This window comes from Acanthaster planci, linkage group LG18 (assembly GCF_054643075.1).
Source record: "Acanthaster planci isolate LZ-2023a linkage group LG18, COTS_SCS, whole genome shotgun sequence".
NCBI classification, from domain to species: domain Eukaryota; kingdom Metazoa; phylum Echinodermata; class Asteroidea; order Valvatida; family Acanthasteridae; genus Acanthaster; species Acanthaster planci.
In genome coordinates, this window is record NC_141794.1 from 129,447 (window position 1) to 151,685 (window position 22,239).

General features: G+C 38.6%; 4 protein-coding genes across 4 annotated transcripts; 1 reads left to right on the forward strand and 3 right to left on the reverse strand.

Annotated features, from left to right (window-relative positions):
* Positions 1 to 428: 428 nt before the first annotated feature.
* LOC110978780 (calpain-9-like) lies at positions 429 to 6,652 on the reverse strand. Its single transcript, XM_087148933.1, has 12 exons — positions 6,440 to 6,652; positions 5,360 to 6,062; positions 4,846 to 4,983; positions 4,269 to 4,400; positions 3,840 to 4,033; positions 3,534 to 3,708; positions 3,001 to 3,206; positions 2,647 to 2,724; positions 2,294 to 2,394; positions 1,949 to 2,071; positions 1,576 to 1,709; positions 429 to 1,368 (listed from the first exon to the last, which is right to left on the reverse strand). The coding sequence occupies exons 2-12, from the start codon at positions 6,005 to 6,007 to the stop codon at positions 1,132 to 1,134; spliced, it is 2,166 nt and encodes a 721-aa protein (XP_087005059.1). The 5' UTR covers positions 6,008 to 6,062; positions 6,440 to 6,652; the 3' UTR covers positions 429 to 1,131.
* Positions 6,653 to 7,143: 491 nt separating this feature from the next.
* Positions 7,144 to 9,812, reverse strand: oard1 (O-acyl-ADP-ribose deacylase 1). The gene is made up of 4 exons (XM_022236967.2): positions 9,381 to 9,812; positions 8,755 to 8,908; positions 8,366 to 8,424; positions 7,144 to 8,179 (listed from the first exon to the last, which is right to left on the reverse strand). Exons 1-4 carry the CDS (start codon positions 9,561 to 9,563, stop codon positions 7,964 to 7,966), a joined length of 612 nt encoding a protein of 203 aa, XP_022092659.2. The 5' UTR covers positions 9,564 to 9,812; the 3' UTR covers positions 7,144 to 7,963.
* Positions 9,813 to 10,044: 232 nt separating this feature from the next.
* ppp1r8 (protein phosphatase 1 regulatory subunit 8) lies at positions 10,045 to 13,947 on the reverse strand. Its single transcript, XM_022236955.2, has 7 exons — positions 13,896 to 13,947; positions 13,356 to 13,416; positions 12,647 to 12,800; positions 12,297 to 12,529; positions 11,859 to 12,003; positions 11,467 to 11,531; positions 10,045 to 11,194 (listed from the first exon to the last, which is right to left on the reverse strand). Exons 1-7 carry the CDS (start codon positions 13,919 to 13,921, stop codon positions 10,817 to 10,819), a joined length of 1,062 nt encoding a protein of 353 aa, XP_022092647.2. The 5' UTR covers positions 13,922 to 13,947; the 3' UTR covers positions 10,045 to 10,816.
* Positions 13,948 to 14,190: 243 nt separating this feature from the next.
* LOC110980468 (transcription elongation factor A protein 1-like) lies at positions 14,191 to 21,131 on the forward strand. The gene is made up of 9 exons (XM_022237168.2): positions 14,191 to 14,381; positions 15,569 to 15,637; positions 15,904 to 16,018; positions 17,141 to 17,344; positions 17,567 to 17,629; positions 17,716 to 17,870; positions 18,587 to 18,733; positions 19,291 to 19,362; positions 19,819 to 21,131. Exons 1-9 carry the CDS (start codon positions 14,313 to 14,315, stop codon positions 19,825 to 19,827), a joined length of 903 nt encoding a protein of 300 aa, XP_022092860.1. The 5' UTR covers positions 14,191 to 14,312; the 3' UTR covers positions 19,828 to 21,131.
* Positions 21,132 to 22,239: the final 1,108 nt, after the last annotated feature.

The window sequence follows — 22,239 nt, forward strand, 5'->3', positions numbered from 1 at the left end:
AACGCAAACTCAGGCATTGGCCTCCCCGTTTTGAATTTTTTGGTTGAATTTGCAAAGTATTCAAAGAACAATAGGACAAGCAGTTCACTAACAACAGTGACAGGGTCTGAATGTTTTTCCCGCCTAAGAATGAAAACAAATTTAACGCGAACTGAAATAAAAGCGTTTGTGAAATGGTGGAGTGGTTCAAACCGTCAACGCCATCCTTTCCTAATCCACTTTTCCAATCATCCATAGTTTCAGAAAAACAACCGCCAAAAAGAAATAGCGGACTCATCTTTTAGATTGAAGGATTCGTCGTCATTTAAAAATATTCCCAGAGTATTTCTCCTTGGATCCCCACTCTGGAGAGCAAAGGACCCTTCCGATAATCCTAAGTACATTTCCAATGGTAAAACACAAATAACCCTTTATTCCACACCAGCAGATTTAAACTGATAAACAGGGGTTTTTCTTTTAATGTCCCAACAACCCTGGTTTCTTTATTAAAATTAAGTTAAATCTCTTGTTGACCATACCAATTTTCTGTTACAAAACAATGCAAACTAGTGAGGCTTATAAAAGTAACTACAATGCCGTGTTTCATTGTAAAACCAGAATTCCTGTGCAAAATGTTACCATTCTAAAATTCTGGCAATGGTAAATATCACCGCATCTTGTAATCTTTTCACACACTGAATAAATAATCTTAAAAAATCAATTAACACTTTCAATCTAATAAAAACTGGAAAAGAAGAAGTGGACATAGTGGAAGGCATGAATAAGATTATTCATGGGTTTGTTCCAAACACTGTAAAGTAAACAAGACTGATTAAAATAAACTGGCCAACTTGAACTTGGAAGTAAGAAATTTTTAAACGATTTAGCTTCAGAGCTGTAGTATGCAATGTGCGTGTACAGCAAATATACAAGACAGAAAAATATAAAATCTGTATCAAACTTTAAGCCTTTTAAGTCTTTAAAGAAATCTGCAACAGTTACAATATTTACAACGTTGGTCAACTCCAAGTAATATCAATAAGACCCTTGAAAAAATCACTGTTACTGTGGAGTCTTGCCAGCAAAGGCATGTGGCAGTATTCCTCAGCTTTAGGATAGAATCACACTCATCAATATTCTTAAATGATCCTGTCAAATCTCAACATAAGACCCTAGCGCCTTGCAGACAGCTCGCTTCTCAGTAAACACACGCATCATGAAGGCTCCTGGAATATTTGGGTTGAATGTGGATGGAATGATGATGTAACTTCCTGGAGCTAGTGTAAAACGTCGATAAACCTGACGGTAGTTGATGAAGGACCCAGACCGGCCAACTTCTGATGTATCTTGGAGTTGTTGTCTACTGTGAGGATGATTAGGATCATCCGTCTGAAATTTAAAAGAAGAGTATAATGTCTTCCATTCAACAAGTAATGTTACATATTTTTTCCTACAAATGATGACAAAATAAAACCTCACTACATTTAAAAAGTTTCATTATACAAAGACGATTTAAATGAACTTAATTTTTCACACTGAAATACGTGTATCACTCTCTCTTCCCCTTTCCCATACATAGCAATGTTTTGAGCATACTTCATAGATCCTGAAGCCTATCTGTTGTCTCTTGGGTGCTAGGTTTTTCTTGCAGCGACGATATTCCTGGATGAGAGCTATAATGATGGAACATTTGCCTCGTTTCTCGTCTGAGTCAGTCGAGTGGAAATCATCTGGGGACCAAAAGTTTTAAGTGCTGCTACTGAGAGTGAAATCATGGGGTGGGAGTAAAATCATACTGATGTCAGAGGATTTGCCCCTGTTAGAGTTAAAGTAAGTGAAACTCCATCAATTCCTGAAACATTTGGCATTCCAAATATTCTATGAATATAAACATTTGAAATTTTTAGAGACTACACTCTGGAGAGGTATGGCGAAAAGGTCTCTTCACAGAAATATCAACATCTCTTACCTGGTTGTAAGAGAATGAAGCTAAACTGTGGATTGGTGTAGAATGTGTCATAGTTAGAACAACCACCTGCACTGACATTCTTAATCCAGTGTCCTCGCATGTCATAAACATGAAAACCTCCACCTGTAATGAATAAAACAAGCTACAATGACTTCATAGGAAACTATAATTCAACAAGGATGCTAACTCTGCCAATACATGTACTATGAACTCAAGAACTGTTAGCATTTTGAGCAAAGTTTAGTTTGCAAATCCAGGTAGATGTGGTAAGGTTAATAAAGGTTGGCAACATCATGTTTTCAAGACTTCAGTTTACAATGTCTTAATTTATAAATGTTTCCTAACCTGACTCATCAATGTCTGCTTTGCCGTCACCATCAAAATCTGGTCCCAAGGTGCACATTATGACAGAGTTGAACTTCTTACAGAAATCCTCAAAGCTCATCCTGTTACGAAAAAAAGTTGGGCTCTAAAATGCACACCTGAAAGAGGATTCATGAACTGTTAAATCTTAATACTTATGACCAGCTCTAAGTGCCACTTTGAAGTGGCATCTTATCTCCCTTGCTTGGTCCACAGAATTCCTCAATGTAAGCAGATTAACAGTACATCTGGATAAACAAAAAACAAATACCATTCAGTCATCATCAACAGGCTCAATAGTACCTGCTTTTGATCCTCAAGGCATCTATACTCACCAAAACTCTCCATCATCCTTACGTTTGGGATTCAATCTTTCTCTCTCTTCCTTCTCAAGTTTCTTCCACATAGATGAACTAGATATCATGAGAAAATGAAGAAAACAATAAAGTACACAGTATACAAAAAGGTTCTGTTTTTATTCAAGTCTGTACAAAAGTAACACAAGGAACTTCAACTCTCCAGGCTTCTTCTGCTTTGTCATTCTTCACCTTTTCTTCTTTCCTTCCCATTGCACGGGAGAAACTAAGCAAAAACACTGAAAACTAAGCTCCTTCGTATTGCAGAACCTACAATTCTGTTGCTTTGGACTGAGTTAAAAAAAATATTTCCATTGCCAATTTTAATCTTACTTATCACTCCAATCTCCTGTCCACTCAGTGCTGTTGCCCCACGGGTTCCTGACCCGTAGTAGTTTGGCAATCACTTCCTTGCTCTTTTTCTTCTTTTCCTGCTTCTTCTTTTTGTTCAAATGAACCACCTGAGAGTCAGTGATGGTGTAGGAATGGCCTGGTACAATGCCACTTTCATCCGCAGTCACATTCTGAAAGTCAGAATTCTGCAAGGGCAAGTTTGTAAAGAGAAAGGTCAGCTAAGTGGCATTTACAGCTTTTTTGAAGCTTAAAAATGGAGCAAATTGATAAAAGCAATTTACTTACAGCACTTGAATTAAAAAAAAACATCTTCCCAGAGCATGCAACTCCACAGGACAAAAACCTACTATTAAATTTAAAATCAAATGACAGCTATGCCTACGACAAACCAAACCACCAAATGTGACCCAGTACAGTACTCATTGCTTGTATCAGATTCAAATTTGTAAATGCACCCTTGTGCCACGTAAGCAATGTGAAATTGTACCCCCCCACCACCAGCTAATTCTAACCTTCTTTGAGCATGCCAAGAAGGCACATGTCTTGACTCCTTTGTAGAGGAGTGCATAAAAATCTGCTGAGACACTCTCTTGTGTGAACAAGAAGACTTCTGACAATCCACCTGTCAGATCAACGAAAGCATCAGCTGCCATACCACCACTCAATCCCTGATAGGTACCGTTCAACCTGCACAATTCAATTAAAAAATCACAGATTTGAGTTTATATTGACCAGCTGTCAAAGTGGTTTAAGTGAGTCAAGATTAGACAAATAAACCTTGATATCCAAATTAAACTATTTTCAAATAAAGTTCTTACTTTGCATAAGCCTTCTCCATCAGGGCAGGCCAAAACTCATTTTTCTCACTGGATGAAGCAAAGACCAGCCGGTTGTTCTTTGTGGGTAGTCTGTCATCTATGACCACATCTACCCAACGTCCAAAACGCCAAAACTTAAAGTGAATGGCTCCAATATAGCCTGGTGGGGTGAGAGACTGATTCTCGGGTATAATCTGAGAGGAATTTAAAGATTAATCAAAACCATTCTGATCAAAAAGTAAAAACAAATTGCACTGTCCTTTGTTGTTCTAACGACAAGATACATGTAGCTTACGTTCATTTCACAACTGTGGTTCCTAATCCTTACCCAAGACTACAAGCTTAATGTCTGAACATTCCTACTTCTAGACATAAAGACTGGACAATAAAACTGTATACAGAATAAGGATAGACTATTCAGGTTCTCACCCTCCTGACAAGATCCTTGTGTTGAGCAATACCGGCACATGCAGCTAGGAACCAACAATCAGACAGGATACCTTGTATGACATCCTCACGACTTGTACCGTCTACAAACATGCATGGTTCATCGCAGATTTCCTGTTCAAATTTGTTTTCAAATAGCAAAAGATATTGATATTATTCAATGAAATTATTCAATGAAATGTGAAGATTTATCAACTAGGCTTGGTACAATCCTAGAGGCCCAAAAATTATTACTTTCAAGGGTCTAAGCCATGTATTTTTAAAATAATACAAACCTCCAAAATGCTTCTTGGTTCCTCTGTTAACATAACTTTCTTTTTATTTGTCTTTTCATTATTTCAAAATTAAAAGGTATTTTTCAATAAATTTAACCCAAAAGGAAGGGCAAATAATTTCATACATTGACAGAGAGTGTTACACTGCAGAACAACTGTGTCCTAGAAAAATTTATTGTTTCAAACCTTGTTTCAAACAGTTTTACAATACATGTAATTATTCGACGCAATTTTCTTTGTGATGGTACCGTACGGCAACTAAATGTGCGCAAAGATTAACTTACTGAAGGTCTCTTCCAAACGATGTCTTTGTTTCTTTCTGCATCCAAGAAAAGTGAGGAGGTATCCGCTGGGAAATCTGGATCTTCATATAAGTTGCCTTCTAACATGTTCTCAAGCCTCTCCTTAAACACAACATAATCCTGTGAAATCAAAGTTGACAACACAAGGTTTGCTCAGAAAATGCAAATATATGAGGGACACGGATAGGGCAATTGATAACAGGCAAGTTTTATAGAAATTATGTTAATACAGGTAACGTGTGTGACCGTACAGTTGTCGAGTCCCTAATTTAGCTACCCACATGTACTGTCAAGTTTGGTTTTCACAGTAAGTGGCGAAATATGGGACCTGGTGACTATACGGTCCCACAAGTTACTTCCTAACAAAATAAAGGATTGTGATACTTGCCCTAAAATGGTTTCTCCTATACCCCAAGACTATTCAAATGCAAGCAGTTAAAGAGTGGTGTTGTACGAGAGCCTGACACAAATCCAAAGAAAAGAAATGAGAACATACCTCTGTGACTCCTAAGATAAGTTCATGATCAGGATGTGGTTCTTCCGCTTCCTCCTCGGGTTCTGCTTCTTCTGATTTCATCTCCTCACACGTCCAGAATTCTGCCTGATCTTTGATAAGTGGAACTGATGCCTTTCTTTGTCCCATCAGATGGGCATCTTCAGTAGGTGAAGGGCAAGCATTTGGAAGACTGACTTCAAAGTTAGCAGATTTTGCAGCTGGCTTTGCTGATGTTTTAGAGTTCAAGTGAGTATGCGGTAGGTGTTTATTTGGATGTGGACGTGTCGCCGTTTTGAAAGCTGGTTCTGTGGGTTTATGCAGTCTTCTGGTTGTGGATTTGGGATTCTTAGGTTTAGACTTAGTCCGAGAGGGTGTGATGTGGGATGGAGCTTGAGGTGGGTTAAGAGTGGCTACGCCATGGTTGTAACTTCCAATACCTGGTGGTTGGTTTGGATACAGTGTCATGTGATCCATGGTGATCTTATCCTGTCGAGATTGTAGAGAATCCTCATTGGATGGTGATGTTTGATTGTGGTATCCATTGTAGAAACTACTGTAAGTATCATTCTTTTTTGGATGGGACTGGTTGGTGTTTGTGGGACCTCCACTGATGTAACCACTACCTTCCAATGAAGGGATGCATCCCATGTTTACTTGTTCTTGTATTCAATGGATCCTGATATCAGCTAGGCCTAAAGGAAACCTTGGGGGAAATGAAAATGACACATTGAAATGGATTAAGCTAAAATTATCACTGTGATCCACAGGGCATGTCTAATTAGCAAGGGGCAATGATGCCTCACCCTTAGACCATGGAGGAAGGAGGGGCTCCATGCTTAAACTTAGAGCAGCGTCAAAGGATTTTTGCGTCAACTTAAATGAACAAAACATCAAACAACTTGTCACTATAATTGGCGTGTAACATCATCAAGCACAGTGTGGTGTATTCCTCCGTCCAGTTAGCCCACCAATTAAGTCGGCCTGTCGACAGTCGAACTTCTGATGACTAAAGTAAAGGCAAGCCTTCAACTAAGTCGTGCAAACGTCCTGCAGCCTGTGCAGGAGCTCACAACTGCTCACCTATTGAAGATTCGGGAAACTCTTGACACAGGTGCTTCTTCATTTTCCTTAAGACGCCAGTGGCGATGATATTCAACGCTCTGCTTTCACTTTCATCTTAATCGTGTTCATTTGGATAAAAAAGTGTAGGCCTAGACCAGAATTTGGCCAATCGACCAACAGCGTCGATCGGTACCGTACCGTGCACTATGCATGGAGTGCAGTGTGTACGTTACGTTACCGCATGGCTGTTGGTGAATCAATTTTTAGCAACTTAAGTAGAACGTCTGACCAATAACAAAGGGCTTGTGTGGTTTCCTCATTTATCATCGACTGTCACCTTTTGTCATCTCTTAGCTACGGAGAAATGTTGATAACTACCTAACTCGCAAAAAAACACTGGCATATCCTTGCCAGCCCGTGATGGGTATTTGTTACATGTAAATGAGTTCCCTCATAGAAATATGGAATGATCACTATCGTTTCCAAGCAAGAATCACTTGTACATATTTTAGGACACTTGTGATTTACTGGTGAAGTTTATTATTACACTCTTCGGAAAATGAGGCAATTTTGCGGAACAGTATAATCATGGTATAATGTTTGCCTACCCCCACCACACCCGCCCCTCCCTGCCAACAAGAAGCTTCTACGTCCTTCACCAATTTATCCAACTCACAAGCATCACAGACTCCGCACACTGGTTTAAAAAGTAAATACACAAATTTCAATTCTACGGAAACTGAAAATCTCAGTCTTTTCTTTATTGGCAACAAATAAATACAACTGTTGTGCCATAAACGTACATGTACAGTACCTCAATTTCCATACGCATAAAAGACAACAAATAAATCTCATAAAAAAGCATAAATCTGCAAAAACAGTTTAACTGCGGGGAAAGTAAACAAATAAAAATCAATGTTTAAGAGCCATATACCTTATTATGACGCATTCAAATTTAAGGAGTTTTTAAACTTTTGCTTATCTAAAGTGAAAAAAAGAATTGACATGAATTACCATCAAAATTTCAACTTTTTTTCTCTTTGATAACAAAAGCTCTTTAAATATACACAAAACATAAACATCTGTTTGATCAACCTTTATTCTCCACACAAGGCATGCCCCTTAGAAACCAATTACATGTACTATCCTGTCTGTAATTCCTATTGAATTCGTTCAGTATCAGCAAATAATTAACAAATTTTTCCTGAAACCATCTGAAACTTTTCGAGAAAATTAATTACTTCACAAAAAGTTGCTCATTTCCAATCCCCAATCTTCATTTGAGTTTAGAATCAACCATTTTTGTGCAGAAGAGATTAAGCTCAAGTAGAAAGACAACATCTGAATTACGCTCATATACACACAGATCAACATCCTATTACATGTATTTCAAAACTCAGAGTCAAATGTGTCACAACATCTGAACTTGGAGAGTGCATCTGCTCAGACTCCATGGAACATAAGAACACCTCTAAATACTGCTAATTATGTTTGCAAGAGTGATGGCCAACACTGCAAAGCGATCCGGAAGATGTCCACCTTTTACAGCGTGTAAATTGTCACTGTTAAATCTGTCCTTCCAAGTGTGTCCCTGATCACTGTAGTAACTCTATCCCACTTCAAACCATCAAGTCCACAGCCAATCCTTGGCATGGATACATTGTGAACATTATTCCTGATGCAGTGATCAGCCATTGCTCTCAGGCTTCTTGCTAAGCTGTCATATGTGGGCTTGTTCCAATATTTCTCTTTGGTTACCTGCATTTGAAAATTAAAATAGACAACAATCTTTCAAGAATTCTTTCATATTATTCTCCTTTTAGTTTTACACATTCCTCAAGAGTTTTCCTCATTGCTCTTAAGTGATAAATGTACACTTTGTTTTTATTTAAAATGATTCTAGTTCTGAGCTTCTCGGCATTTATGGAAATCTGATTCCCTCACCAGATAATAAATGAAACGGTTTCCTCGTTTCAACACAGCAACTCCTCCTGGCTTCACACCTGGCAATCAGAGGGAGAAAAGGTAAAATAAGGTTACAGAGGTAAAGAAATAACAGAAACTTTAACCAGGCACAGTCACACATTACTTCAATTTCAAGTTACATGTAATTTCAAAGGTGTACTGGGGTTACACTTACAGATAATGTCAGGTTACATGTATGTCATAACCTGTTATTCCATAACCTTTGATTGGATACTGCCCAAATTGAAACTAAATATCAATCCTTGCAGATTTCAAGACGCGTCCGAGATGGTTCTCCCATAAGTAATACTAACAAACTTGGATGCAAAGATGCTGATGTCAAACTTGGTCACTGATCAATTAATTACCCTGATTCAAGAGTTCCCTCACTCCTCCAAACTTCTCTTTGAAGATCTTGGCAATACCCTTGCCCATTCTAACATCTTCACTTATGCAGTGTGCGAGACACTCATCATCGGAACATCCAAACAAATCTCCGCTCATCTCCTTCATCTGGAAACCCTACAAGGTTATATCACGATACAAGGTGTGTTGACTTGATTTTACTAATATTTCAATTATCTTTAAGTACGACCAGTATTTTACCACAAGGGGTATATTCTGGAGGCTAGCTTAAAGTACTCATCAGACCTAACTTGGTAAAACAACTTCACAATTTACAGGTCAATTTCTCATGCACCTTAAGGAGTTCCATATACGGACAACCCTTATTTTCCCTTAAAATGTTATAGCGGCTGTCGGAGTGAAAACATCCCAAAAAGTGAAATTTAGAAGAGAAAACTCTGAAGCGTTTACTTAGAAAATACTTAGGTTTCTGCAAACAAGTCTCACAGGTTTATGCACAGGGGCATCAAGTGTTGTACAAGTACATACAGGCTATGGAACTCTTTCCTGACCCCATCTCAATGTGATTCACCCAACCTCATACATGTATTTATGCATTAAAAAATTATAGTCTTTGTGGTTAACAAACCCTTGTTGCTGATGCAGCCCCACCACCAGCCCCTTCCCTTCCTTCAGTCTCATCTGATTTTTCATCATCTTTGCGGGTATCCTGTCTTGCCTTCTTGACAGTTTCTTGTCTTCCTCCATCCTCAGACAGATTTTCTGATTTCATTTCTTTGGGTCGTTTGGTAATGGTAACGTAGCGGTCCATGCTTTGAAAACATTCAAACGAAAACACCTGCTTTGTGGAGATGGACGATTTACTATTCTTGAGAGATGTGTTGCTTTATAAAGATTTCTCACGTTCTGCATGAAGAGGAACACAAGTGCATGTACATACAGCACTAGCGCAGTGGTAATAAATGTTAGGCTAGTTTTACTCATTAGTAACCATTTTGTTCATCACATGCACACAGCACTTCATGTCGTAAGTCCACGAAGCTGAGCCGGAATTAGATCACCGGCGTTTACACATGCCAGCACGCATGCTTGGGTATCATGAATTTACGGTGTACAAATGAATACGTAGTATGCGTGTAGCACAGGAACACGACTACTGCAACACGCCTTATACAGCCATTATACACAAACACGCACCAGCCTATCACGAATTCTTAGACTATTCCATTATGAAAAGGGTAACTCATGTGCTTTGGCCTTGGCAAAAGAACAAAACTGTATGTGGATAATGATACTAGGCACTTTTTGAATAAAATGTTTCCAACCGAAGCCAAATGTATCGGTTGAATACATTCTACAATATGTTTATTGATTATTTCTTCAACCAAAATCATTACATCATTATGACTGGAATTAAGGAAAGGGCATTCCAATAAAGAAATTCACATATTTAAGGTAAAATACAAAATACTGCCCTGTTACGTCAAGCTAAAAGACAAACTTCTTTTATACCTGGGACTTCTGTCAGATCAGTAAACCAACTTTTGCTCCTGATGATGAAACAGTTTCAGCAGATTGACTGACATATACAGATCTGTAGTGAAGTCTTTACAGCGAGTCAATATTCAGTAACCAGAACTTAGACATGCATCAAGATATTTGAAGTCAAATGTTGACATCTGGTATCCCTTTTTGGAAATATCTTTATCACAATGGAAACCCCACTGGCATTATGGTTGGGCAGTCCAACCATAATGCACATTCTAATGCAGCGAATGAACGCTTAACGTTTCAATATAATCAGAACGAATCGTTCTAAAATGTTCCAGAAGATCTAATCATCACTAAAATTAGCAAAGCTGGCATGTATCTCATCTGAACACAATAAATCCTACATGGCTAATAAAAGAACTGAAAATAGATGCAGATTGTTTCCACTGAATAATACCCTACAGACTTCAGGCCTGTGGAGGATTTTTTAAAAATGGCAAAATGCATCCCAGTCCTCATTATGAGACGACGCACTTCCAGGTATGAATGTTACAATCCTTCCAGCCACACCCCCTAGAGCAACAATGAGGGTGTGGGTTTCTTTCCAGGCCACGCCTCCTTTGCATATTTCTTCTTCTTGGGCAGTAAGTCTCCACCCATACTGGAAATGTGTGGCTGCAGCATTGGGGCAGAGGTAGGTGCCACCTCCTGAACAGGCGGCGCCATGTCCACATCTGGCGCCAAGTTAGGCGCATGCATAAGTCCCAGAGTGGAGCTCCCCAGCATGCCCACTGGGGGCGTAGTTGGTGTGGTGGGTGTGGTAGGTGAGATTGGTTCACCACCTGCTCCGGGTAGATCAGCATAAAGAGAGGGCCCATAGTGAAGACCCTGCAATCTGCGCACCACATCATTAGCTGCACTGATACTAGCCGATTCCTCAGATCTTCGCTTCTGTAAAGACAAATTGCAAAAAAGAATTATGCACTCCTCCAAATTCTCTGCGAACCTTTGAACTTCTTACCCTAGTTAAAAGAATGCAAGCAATGCCTTAAAGACTGACCACCGATCATTGATGAACAACCATAATTACCAGACTGACTGACTTTTCACCTAAATACAGAGTTTGAAAAAAAATTGTAAGCCCCAGCAATTATGAAATTCCAGGTAGTCTAAGATCCACATTGAACTAAAGTGAGGCAAACACATTTGACACTCAATTTTACCTTAACAGGGACAACTGATGTCTGGACCAAGTTCCTGAATCTTCCAACCGATGGATCAATATCCTCTGTGGGAAAAAAATAATTAAGATAAGACAAAAAGCTTCAAAAACTTTGAAAAACATACTCTGACCTGATTATTTTGCCTGAAATTAAGGTACAGTATGTACGAAAAGTTGATGTAGATGTACTGTGTTATTTTAAATTTGATGAAAGCCTGAAATCAAGTTTTTGCAGGATATCTCTAATCAACAGCAAATTTGTCAATCTAGAGGAATAGTTACGAACAACAAAAGAGTTGTTGTTAAAAGTGAATTTTTTTTCTAAGTAGTTCATTCTTGACCGCAGCAGTGCCACAAACATGGCCACTGCTTACACCAAGAGTGGTAACTGACCCGGATTGATGATTTCATCATCTTCACTGAATGAGACTTTGCCGCTATTTTTTCTCTTGCGTGGTCTCTCTGCCTTGGGTGTAGCCTCCTCAAAGCCAATATTGGTCACTCTCTTGTTGTGGGCAGTGTTGAATTCTGTCAGATTCTAACAGAACAAAAATGGAGACAATTATTGATTAAATGAACAGCCCCTCATATGAAAGAAGTGGAATGATGTTCTGATACGTGACCAAACCTTGCTTGCGGTGCAATCACAGTCTAAATATTGATAGGAGGCAGTGATATGCTTGCCCTGTCAAAGCAAAAGTGCAACTTTTCATCACTGAGTAGCTTCAATACACTACAGAAACAAACCATTGACACGAACAAGACCAACAGTACAAAAGCAGACAGACACAATCATTGCTACAAACAAAACCAGAAATCAAGACAACATACATCTAATTCTGTTTCCTCCTCTGGTAGTCCAAGCAGCCCACCCACTATTTCTTCTTCTTCTTGCTCCGTCTTAGAGTCCGTTGTTGATGTGGCAATCACAGAGGTAACTGTCTGTGGTTTTTCCCGCAGCACATAGGATCGTGTCGATGCACCAAAGCGTATCGTGCTGTCCAATGGAATCTGTTGGGGTTTATGGCCTTCCAGACGAATGGAGCCTAGAAATGTGCCATGAGCTGGCAAAAGTGTACAAAAAGAGACTTCACAAAGCAGCTGTCTTATGAATTCTGTGGACATCACTCAAATTATTTAAATAACGTGTCATAGATGAAAAAAGTTGCTTTCCAACTTACTGCTTCCCAGATCAACTAGGAAGGATCTGTTGAGATGTTTGTGATACATCAAAGCTGCATGGACTCGGGAGCAAGATGCGTGATCCAAGACAAAGTCACAAACGATGGAATTCCTTCCAAAGTAATAGACATTCTTCTCATCAATCATCATTTTCTGCAAAGAGGGAGAGAGAAAAATGGAGAATGACATGAGAAGGAGCCTTTGACTTTACTAACAAGGGTGGAAATTAAAGGTATCTCTAATAGGGACAATCTTATCAAAACAAAGTACATTGTACTTTTGAGTGATGTCAGATGAGGGCATAACCCAGTCTAGAATTTCCACAAACTGGGCCCAAACACCTCACTGAGAAACCGTACAGTTTCATCACTGTAGCACTCACTGTAGGGCTGCATACCACTGAAGGTCATGTGACTGACCAAAAGGCCAGACTTCACAATCCCTGCTCATGCTTATAGACTAACCGCGAGGATAGCCAGGCATAGGTAGCAAACCTCTGTTCAGTGCCATGTATTCTCACATCTTGCATGTTGTTTTCATTCAAGACCTCTTGATTCTAACTGTGCCGCATCTTCAAACATCCATCAATATCCATCAATGGTCAATGTGGACTCTGTCAATGTTAACAGTTACAGTAGATGGGTACTCTTAGGTCGTTTTTATGGTTGCATAAAATGACCTCTGTTAACCCTTCACCTCTCCACTGACCTCTATCATCTTGCCTTCTTTAAGAACATCCAAGTGGAGTCCAGAAGGTGGCTTGCCAGCCCTATGCATGGAGTATATCAAAGCAGTTTATTAGTAAGTTTGAAAAGCACCAATGAGTGGAACTTGTGCTGTTAGGTTTACAAGTGGAAATGCTGTGTAAGAAAAAATACAGCAGTGTTGAAAAGAAAAACAGATCCGTCCTTAACATAAAGATGTACTCTATGGATAAGATCAGAGGAAACCTTGTTCAGCCCTTTTTAATATTTTTAGCTCCATGGTCTAGCACAAAATTCAAACCGCCCTCTTTTGGCCTTGAGAAATAGTTCTGTAGGACTATCGTGGCCCAGGCCCCTCGGGAAATAATAATGGCAATGTGAATGATGTGTCTGTCCCCTTCATTTCTCTCTCAGTAGCAAACATCCTCTGGTGTTTCACCTTTGAATAAGAAATTAAATATCTACGAATACGCTGTACCATGAATTCATTGACTTACTGTCAGATTATAGTCACAAAAGGCTTTTACACTACCATTTTACTTACCACGATGGAACATTGTAGCCCGACATTTTGCATTTTGAGGCTTCGCGTGGGGCATTTCATTATTAGAGAAGGTAAAGTGAGTTTGAGGGAACGGTACATTTAAGTATTTTATTTACAGAAACATTTGAATTAACAATTTGAATCAGAAAAATATAGTAAACAGCTGTTCATAGAATTAATTAAAAGGATCTCATAAGCTTTTATATTTACTATTTCATTATAAAATGACAAGCAAAACCAAAATGGTTACATCCTCTTGACATTAGAATAGTCCATATAGTTAATAAAATCCAAGAGAGGGCGCTATTTCGATATGGTTCAGAGAAAAATAGAGCGCCAGATTGCTTGAGACGGAATTCCGAGTGTTTATTTTCTCGTTTTTGTTCAGAAATTTATTGTTTTACCCTTACTTCCACCATGTCTTCTTGCGAGCGGGAAGTTCTTAAGATTGGCAAGCAGGTAGACAAACTGCTGAAGAGTGATACGGTAAGTTTTCTGGTCAAAATTTCATCGCGAAGTGTATTTTCTTTATAGGGGAAAGTACGTGTAGGCCTATAACATTTTCCTTACCCAGTAACGATATTCCCAACGCTGTCAGAATAGGCTTATGTTTTAATTATGTGCTCCAATATTAACACTACAGTTTGTGCAGTAATCGGTTTTATAAGTAGAGAGAAGGACGTTGAAAGGGTTAAGTATCCCGATCAAGCTTTTTATCTTGACCATTCAATCTTAAGTAAAAGGTAGACCTTGCTACTTTCCACCTTTTTGATGGCCTGTGGCATTTTAAAAGCTATTTGCGCTTGCTTAAGCAAATCTTTCACACAGTAGGCTATAATAATAGCTAACATATATGGAACTATTGTTCTTGAGTGTATTTTGTAGCGTTTAACCTGTATTATTGGCAAAAAATGAGGTTTTTCCTTTCCATCCTCACCTCTCATCCTTCAACGATCCGCACACATCTGCATTCTCTGTTGTCGCACGTCACATGACAATAATAGGCTTAGCGTATTCACGTACGAATGTTTATGTTGCTATGGATACCAGTCCTGATAATTCCGACTACTCTCATTTAGATTATGTATAGAGATGTCTGTTGAATCTGTGGTCAGGGAACCACACTAATTACATATCGGCTCAACCATTTTACAATAAATAAATCCCTGAATTACATGCAAAACTGACACTTTATTAGTCTCACGATTTTACAACCGTATCTTCACAAAATGTTATCAGTCCCTGAAGTACATATTTCTCAACATTGTAATTGTGTGTAAACAGCTAGCTTGAAAACGCAGCGCGTATTATGCACCCTAACATTGCAGCCCCCCACTTCCGAAATGGTCAAGCCAATATGTGATTCTTGTGGCTCTCTGACCACAGATTTCCCAGACGTCTCTATACATTTTTTTTGCCAATAATATAGGTTAAACGCTACAAAATACACTAAATGTGACCAAATATTAACTTCTAGACCCCTGTACAGTAGCAGATGGGGGGTGGCATGGAACATCCAGAGTTTTTTGGGTGTAAATATCGGTCCTCCCCCTGCAAAACCTTATAATGCTCTGCCGATTAATTTAAAGTCCCATCTTTGCCCTCTGTAAAATGATTTTTTTTCCCAATGAACATTAATACCTTGCTTTTATTTTCTCAATTTCCTTATGTAGAAATCTATTGATGCCTTAGATCTTCTCAACAAACTGAAGGAACTTCCTATTTCACTAGAGATTTTGCAGGCAAGATTGCAACTTTTAAATATTGATTTCGCTTTAGATCCTGTAGAACATCTCTGATAATTTTGTTTTACTTGGAAAGTTGACAAATGCAACAGTAAAATTTGGCCCTTTGCTTTCGAGCTTTTGGTATGTACAGTTGTCATTTAGAAGAAAAGAAATCTCTGAGAAATCTTAAAATCATGCAGAAAAATAAACAATTTACATTTTGTGTTCTCAATGCATTTATAAATTTACTCTCTTGTTTTGGTGTGATCTTGGTTCAACAGAAGACAAGGATTGGAATGGCTGTGAACTCTCTACGTAAACAAAGCGGCAATGAAGATGTTAATACACTAGCTAAATCTCTCATCAAGGGATGGAAAAAACTGCTACCAGCACAAGGTTGGACCTTACACTACATCATTGAGCCAATTAATTAAGTAGTTAGATATTACTTGAACCTGACTACGATCTTTCCAATGTGATGGTCTGTAAATGTTATTGTAATATTGCCCGTATTGGTCATCTGGAAATGCAATCAGGCATAGTGAGTTCTGTTAATTGGGCAATGTCTATTCTATGAAATGCCACCATAGTATACACTATATTACTGTTCGTCAACTAAGTTTTTTGTCAGATTGAGCATGACGGATGATATGAGTATACATAATCCTTATGTAAAGAAACTGACCAACACTTGTGCGTGCGTGCATGCAATGCCTATACATGTAGATATCATGTGTTTCTTGTCAGTAACAAGTTGAATTCTGAGCATACACCTGGTTTAGTTGCTCCTTGCTTCCCAGGACAGTAAGTTCCTATCTTCAACCAATCACCATTGATGAAAATGCTACGCCACAATATGACATGAATATACATCATCCCCAACTGTTGCGTGTATGCAGAGAGTGCCCAGGACTCTGATGCATCATTCATACAAGTTCAAGCAATGGCTATTTCTTAACCGCTCAATGATTTTGCCTCATGTCATATGCAAAAAGTACACACACAAGTACACTGTACCAGGCAAAGTTCACCAAAGTTGTTGAAGTCACAGCCACATGTAATACAGTCTTCAAGCTTTTTTTTTTTTTTTTTTTTTTTACTTGCCTGAAAGAAGAAATTACTTGTCCCGGGCAATCTGACAACCGTTAATATCGAGGCCATGGATGTTGCTTTTCCTTCCACCACTATTCTGTGGTTGGCCACTGCAGATTAACAGCTGCACATTTTGAATTAGAATGGTTCCTCATAGGGAAATCCTTTTAGAGGGGGGAGGGGACCAGGAAAAAGAGTACTTTTACTCTTGTGAAAATGATGACAAAAATTGATGACCCCTTACATACACGGTTCCATAAATAAGGGAAGTCTTACTGTTAGATTCTGAAGGATTCATTTTGGTCAAAATTAAATGAAAGGTTGAGTGAAAATTGCGATTGATTGCAATTTAGAGTTGTCTCTACTGATGTAGACTTTCAGATCTTTTGAATTTTTTAAACCATTTTCAATACTTTTTTATCACAGCTCCTACCAAAACTAATAGTTCCCAGGAGAAGAAGAAAGACAGTGGAGAGGATTCTCGTGAGCCATCACCTCCCCTGCCTAATGGAAGCGGTGATGGCAAATCCAGCGGATCCGAGAAGAGCAAGAGCTTACCTACAGCCAAGACCAATGATGTAGTTCGGGAAAAATGTGTACAGATGATTGTAGGAGCACTGAAAATACCAAGTGAGTTACTGGTGATACCAAGTGAGTAAATTGTGTGTGTTTCACTTGAGTATTTTTACCATACAGCAACCCTCAACTTGTGATTGTTGGAAAGTTTCGGCGTTAAACCTTGCGTGCTGCTGTACTTTGTGCCATTAAATATCCAGCAAAGACAAATAGAAAACAACCTTGACTTCCTTAAATAATGCTTTTCTCATTTTGTTTTTCCTTTTTTCTCTCTAGTTGAAGGTTGTGACCTAGATCAGTTTGATGATATCAAAGAGATTGCAGCCGAGATTGAAGATTATATCCTTTGATATTAAAGTTTACAGTTTAATTTTTTTTAGATACAATGTTATGTAAATTAAAAACATCCTTAACCTCTTCCATACGTATCTACACTGAGTTTGTAAATACTGACATGAAGTACAAGAATCGCGTGCGAAGCCGAGTTGCGAATCTGAAAGATCAAAAAAACCCAGAACTGAGGAGGAGAGTCTTGACGAGAGAAATCCCTCCGCAACAAATGGCCAAGATGACCTCAGATGTAAGATAATCCTGGCTTGTAAAGTTATTGAAAGTACAAAATCTGATAAACAATAGGCAACAGTTTATTCAACCTGTAAAAAGCATGTCTTACAAAGCTATCTTCTTTAACCACTTCGTGCCAGGGTTCCCAGAAGTTGGCTTTATACGCAAAGCCGGGTTGACCGAAATCGAACAAAGGAGCTTGGCCTTGTAACAAAAGACTATACTCGGAACAAAAAGACCGGGCTGCTGGGAATTGCCAACATTTATTCAGTTGTCAACAGAAGAGGAAATCGGTCATTGGTTTGAATGATTTTACCACTCTTTGTGGCATTCAGTGTGAGCAGATTACCACTGGGGACAAAAGCGCTCCAGCGTTCAAGGGATGAGCGATACAATACCACTTCACACTAATCTGGTCCGCATTTGGAAAGATGCCAGCAGTGCACTAGGCTAGTTTCAGGAACAAAATAAAATAACATAACACTACACAAGCTTGGCTCTCTTTACAAGGCAGCAGACCTGGCTGAAATACTCGGGCGTCAATAGATGTTGTCTGTCAGATAAGAGTAGCCACCAGACAGTCATTAGTGTGGGTGTAAATGTTCCTGTAAATGAAGTTATGAAATTCTGAAGAATTTTGAAAACGGAAAATCATAAAATCCCCCGGGAATACGTCATGCAACTTCACATTTGGTCACTTGTACTTTGACTTCTTGGTTTATATTGCTTTAGGAAATGGCAAGTCAAGAGCTTAAAAACATTCGTGATGGCTTTACAAAGGAAGCCATCAAGGAGCACCAGATGGCTGTCACTGGTGGAACTAAGACAGATCTACTTAAATGTAGCAAATGCCTCAAGAGAAATTGCTCTTACAATCAGGTAAGTCGTTAACAGATCTGCGCATATGTTAAAGAGGGCTCTACTTCACTTAAGACGGTGTATGGCATGTCCAAATCAACTAGCTGTGGTCGTGGGTATCATTCATTTCTGTGGGTACTTGCTCTAGCCGTTAACCAGTGTCTTCTGTTTGCATTCATGTTTTTTGAAGTCACAGCCATAACATTCAGACTCAGCCTGAGTGAATGAGGCTACAGCACTTGCCATGCAGATCATTTAATTCAAGTATATTCTTCATCTTTGGGAAACTGTACAAGAGGGCAGCATGTAGCTTAACCCTGAGAATGAATTGAGACAAGTTTTACTGTTCTTCAAATCTGACCCACCCTAATAAGTCTAGAATAGAACTTGAAATCATACCAGGATGTGACACCATGTACCTCCAAGATTTGTGTGCTGTACAAACCAGAGAAGTATGGTTCTGTTACCTCTACTGAGGAAATTTTTGTACGTGGAAGCTGAAGAAAATCCATTGTTTGAAACTTTTCTTAATAAATTTGGTAAATGTGATTTTAAACTACTCATTTATCTGTCCATAGGTTCAAACAAGAAGTGCTGATGAACCCATGACGACCTTTGTATATTGCCATGAGTGTGGACACAGGTGGAAGGTAGGCCTAATTAATTGATTTGTTTGCTGGATGGCAGATTGGTTACTTTCTTGCCAACAATCATCTCCTCTATGACAATGTTGCTTGAGTCTTTGTCACGTATCTCCGGCAAATTCTCTTGTGGTACACCAGTAACTCAGAAACTTCATCTTTTTGTGGTCACTTACATAAACCGAACATAAAGACTGTACATAAACCAAATTATTGTGTGTCCAAACTCACATTTACTTGGCAAAGGTACCAGCACCAGATAGAAATTGTACCACAATTAACTCTCCAAGTTCAAACCTTTTCACACACAATTTAACGTTTAAGCCTGTGTTTATTATAACACCAACTAAACTAGATTAAACACAGCCAACGGAACTTACTGTATTACATTTATAACAATGAAGTCAGCAATAATTAATGCAGTCCACAAAGACTTATCCACCAATTTCCTTTTTATCCTTACAGTTCTGTTGATGTTGGCAGAGTCTTCATGTCATATGTAATCCTGTACATTTTCCAAGGTTTGTGTGTCACCCTCTACTTGTCTAACCTGTTACCGACATGATGACTGCTGGATCAGCCTGATATGGCCTAGACTATGCTTCTTATGTTCAAATGAGGAATGTGTATACAAAAGCCTCTTTGGTGAAAGGATTTTCACAAACCATGAAAGTTTACTTAATCCTAGAGTGTTTATGTGTTATGTAAGCATACACCTTGGTTGTGTTCTGGTTGCTAGTTGAAGGGCTACATTAACAGGGATAGCATTTCACCATGTTGACTGTTATCCAGTTTTTTTGAAACTGAGAGATATTTTTAAAATGTCTTTTGTGGCCAAAGAAAACCCTTTTGCAAGGTTAAAACCATTTTGCAATTTTTTTTTGTGCTTACATTCAAGTAGCAAAACAATTACAGTAGCATTCCTGGTTATGGTCGCTGATAATGTTGTAACCTTTTTGCAGAGAATATACACAAACTGCAGATCAAGATATGAGGCTATAACAAGTCTCTTCACTTGGAACAGTATTTTCTCAGACCACTGCATGTGCACTGTCTTGGAAGTCTGTGATTTCCCCTGCAACTGTTTTCTTTATTTTTCCATTTTAAGATCACTCCAGTGTTCATTTGTGTTCGTCCAGTTACTTAGAATTTCAGACTTACATTTAATAATGATTGTACATGTATTATTTTGGAGACCTCTGGCATTCATTAGCACAAACAAAACAAATATGCTGTCCTTCCAGCCCTTACCAAATGTTTATCAAACTATTGAAACCAACCGAACCTCCCAGATCCATTTTGCCTTTGTTCTTGTTAGGGGTATTTCCAGGGTTTATTGTTCTGTTCAAATGGTGTCAGGATTGAACTCTAAAAATTCTATCATTCAAATTTTGTTCTGTTTAATTTTTAATTATCCTGTATTGTCTTTTTTGTTCTATATAAATATATTTATTCCGAAATATCCATGAGAACAGAGACATGCCAACCCTTGGATAAGTTGCATGTCAGAAATATTCTGATACATTTTGAATCCATTTTTAATCCTAATCTCATTTTCCATTGAATAATCGGCAATTACTGCTGAAAAGCAAATGAAACTGTAGTTCCAATCCAAAACCTAATTAAAATAAGGACAAAGTCCCTCCCTTGAAATCCTAGAGGTAACGAGTAGACGTTTACAGATTGTGTAGCAAAGTTGTATAAATTTTAAGTTCTTTGTAACGAACAATAAAAATCTGTTCATCAACAGATGCCCCGTGCGGAAGTATTGATTTTAACTTTGCTCTGTAGAGACTTAGTTTTTCTTGTTCATTTCTTCAACAATGTCCTTGGAACACAATACGAGGGAAGACTCAATTTCTAATTCATAGTTCAGGTTCTACTCGCTGTAGATCTCAAGGAGATACCACTGAGGCATTTTTCCCCACCTTGGATAAGTTTGTTGTCCGTTTCTCCAAGGTGCTATGCTCTCTGGCATTTTTCCCCAGCTCCTCCAACCCTGATCGCTGGGGATTGCTTGTTCCTCCCCAGATACCATGACTCAAAAGGAGCCTTGCTTTGCATTGCTCCATCGTTGTAGTGTCTGTTTGAATCCATGTAGGCTATCATTGCTGTAGTCTCGCAAAGTTCGCATGAGATTCTTCCAACCAGTAGATTCTGCACACGAATCCCTGTCTTGTTGAAATGGCCATCTAAACGTATACCAAAATCTTTGATTTCCTATTCTCTTTTAGTTGAATTTTGCAGACAATTGTTTTCCCCTTCATTTGATGATATTCTTTATTCAGTTTTAGAATTTTTTTAATCGAATTCCTGCAGTTTAGTGGTCTGATTCACAAAAGTATTTATAAGCTTAGTTCCCAAAGAATGTCCTGAAAAGTGGTCCATACTTTGTCATTTTTTATTCTACTTTGTTATCTTTCCCTATTGTTTCTCCAAACTCTCCCTGTCATAGTCCTGCCTGCATGGACTCTGTCCATGTTCTATGTCAAAAAGGAGGGAAAAGAGGGAGGGTCGGGATTCATAAAGGGGAACGAAACGAAAGGTGATAAGTCTTTGTATATATTGCATGTCACCTCAGGCATGAAAACAGACAAAGCATTTCGAATTAAATTGACCCTTTTTGCACGAGAATTCGTAAAGTATACTCCGCGGATAGACGCCCAGTGCAGTAGTGGAATTCCAATAAAACGAACCGGCTTTGTTCAAATGTTTGGTTTGTGTGGAACTTCAACTTCTTTCCTTATCTGTTTATACTGGACACAGCCACCTGACAATTGAAACGTATTATTTATTGGCAATTAGTTCCAACACGATTTTACTTTGGATCGAGTATTGTCGTCGAATGACCACAATTTACATGACAAAATTCCCGCTTTCTACCCA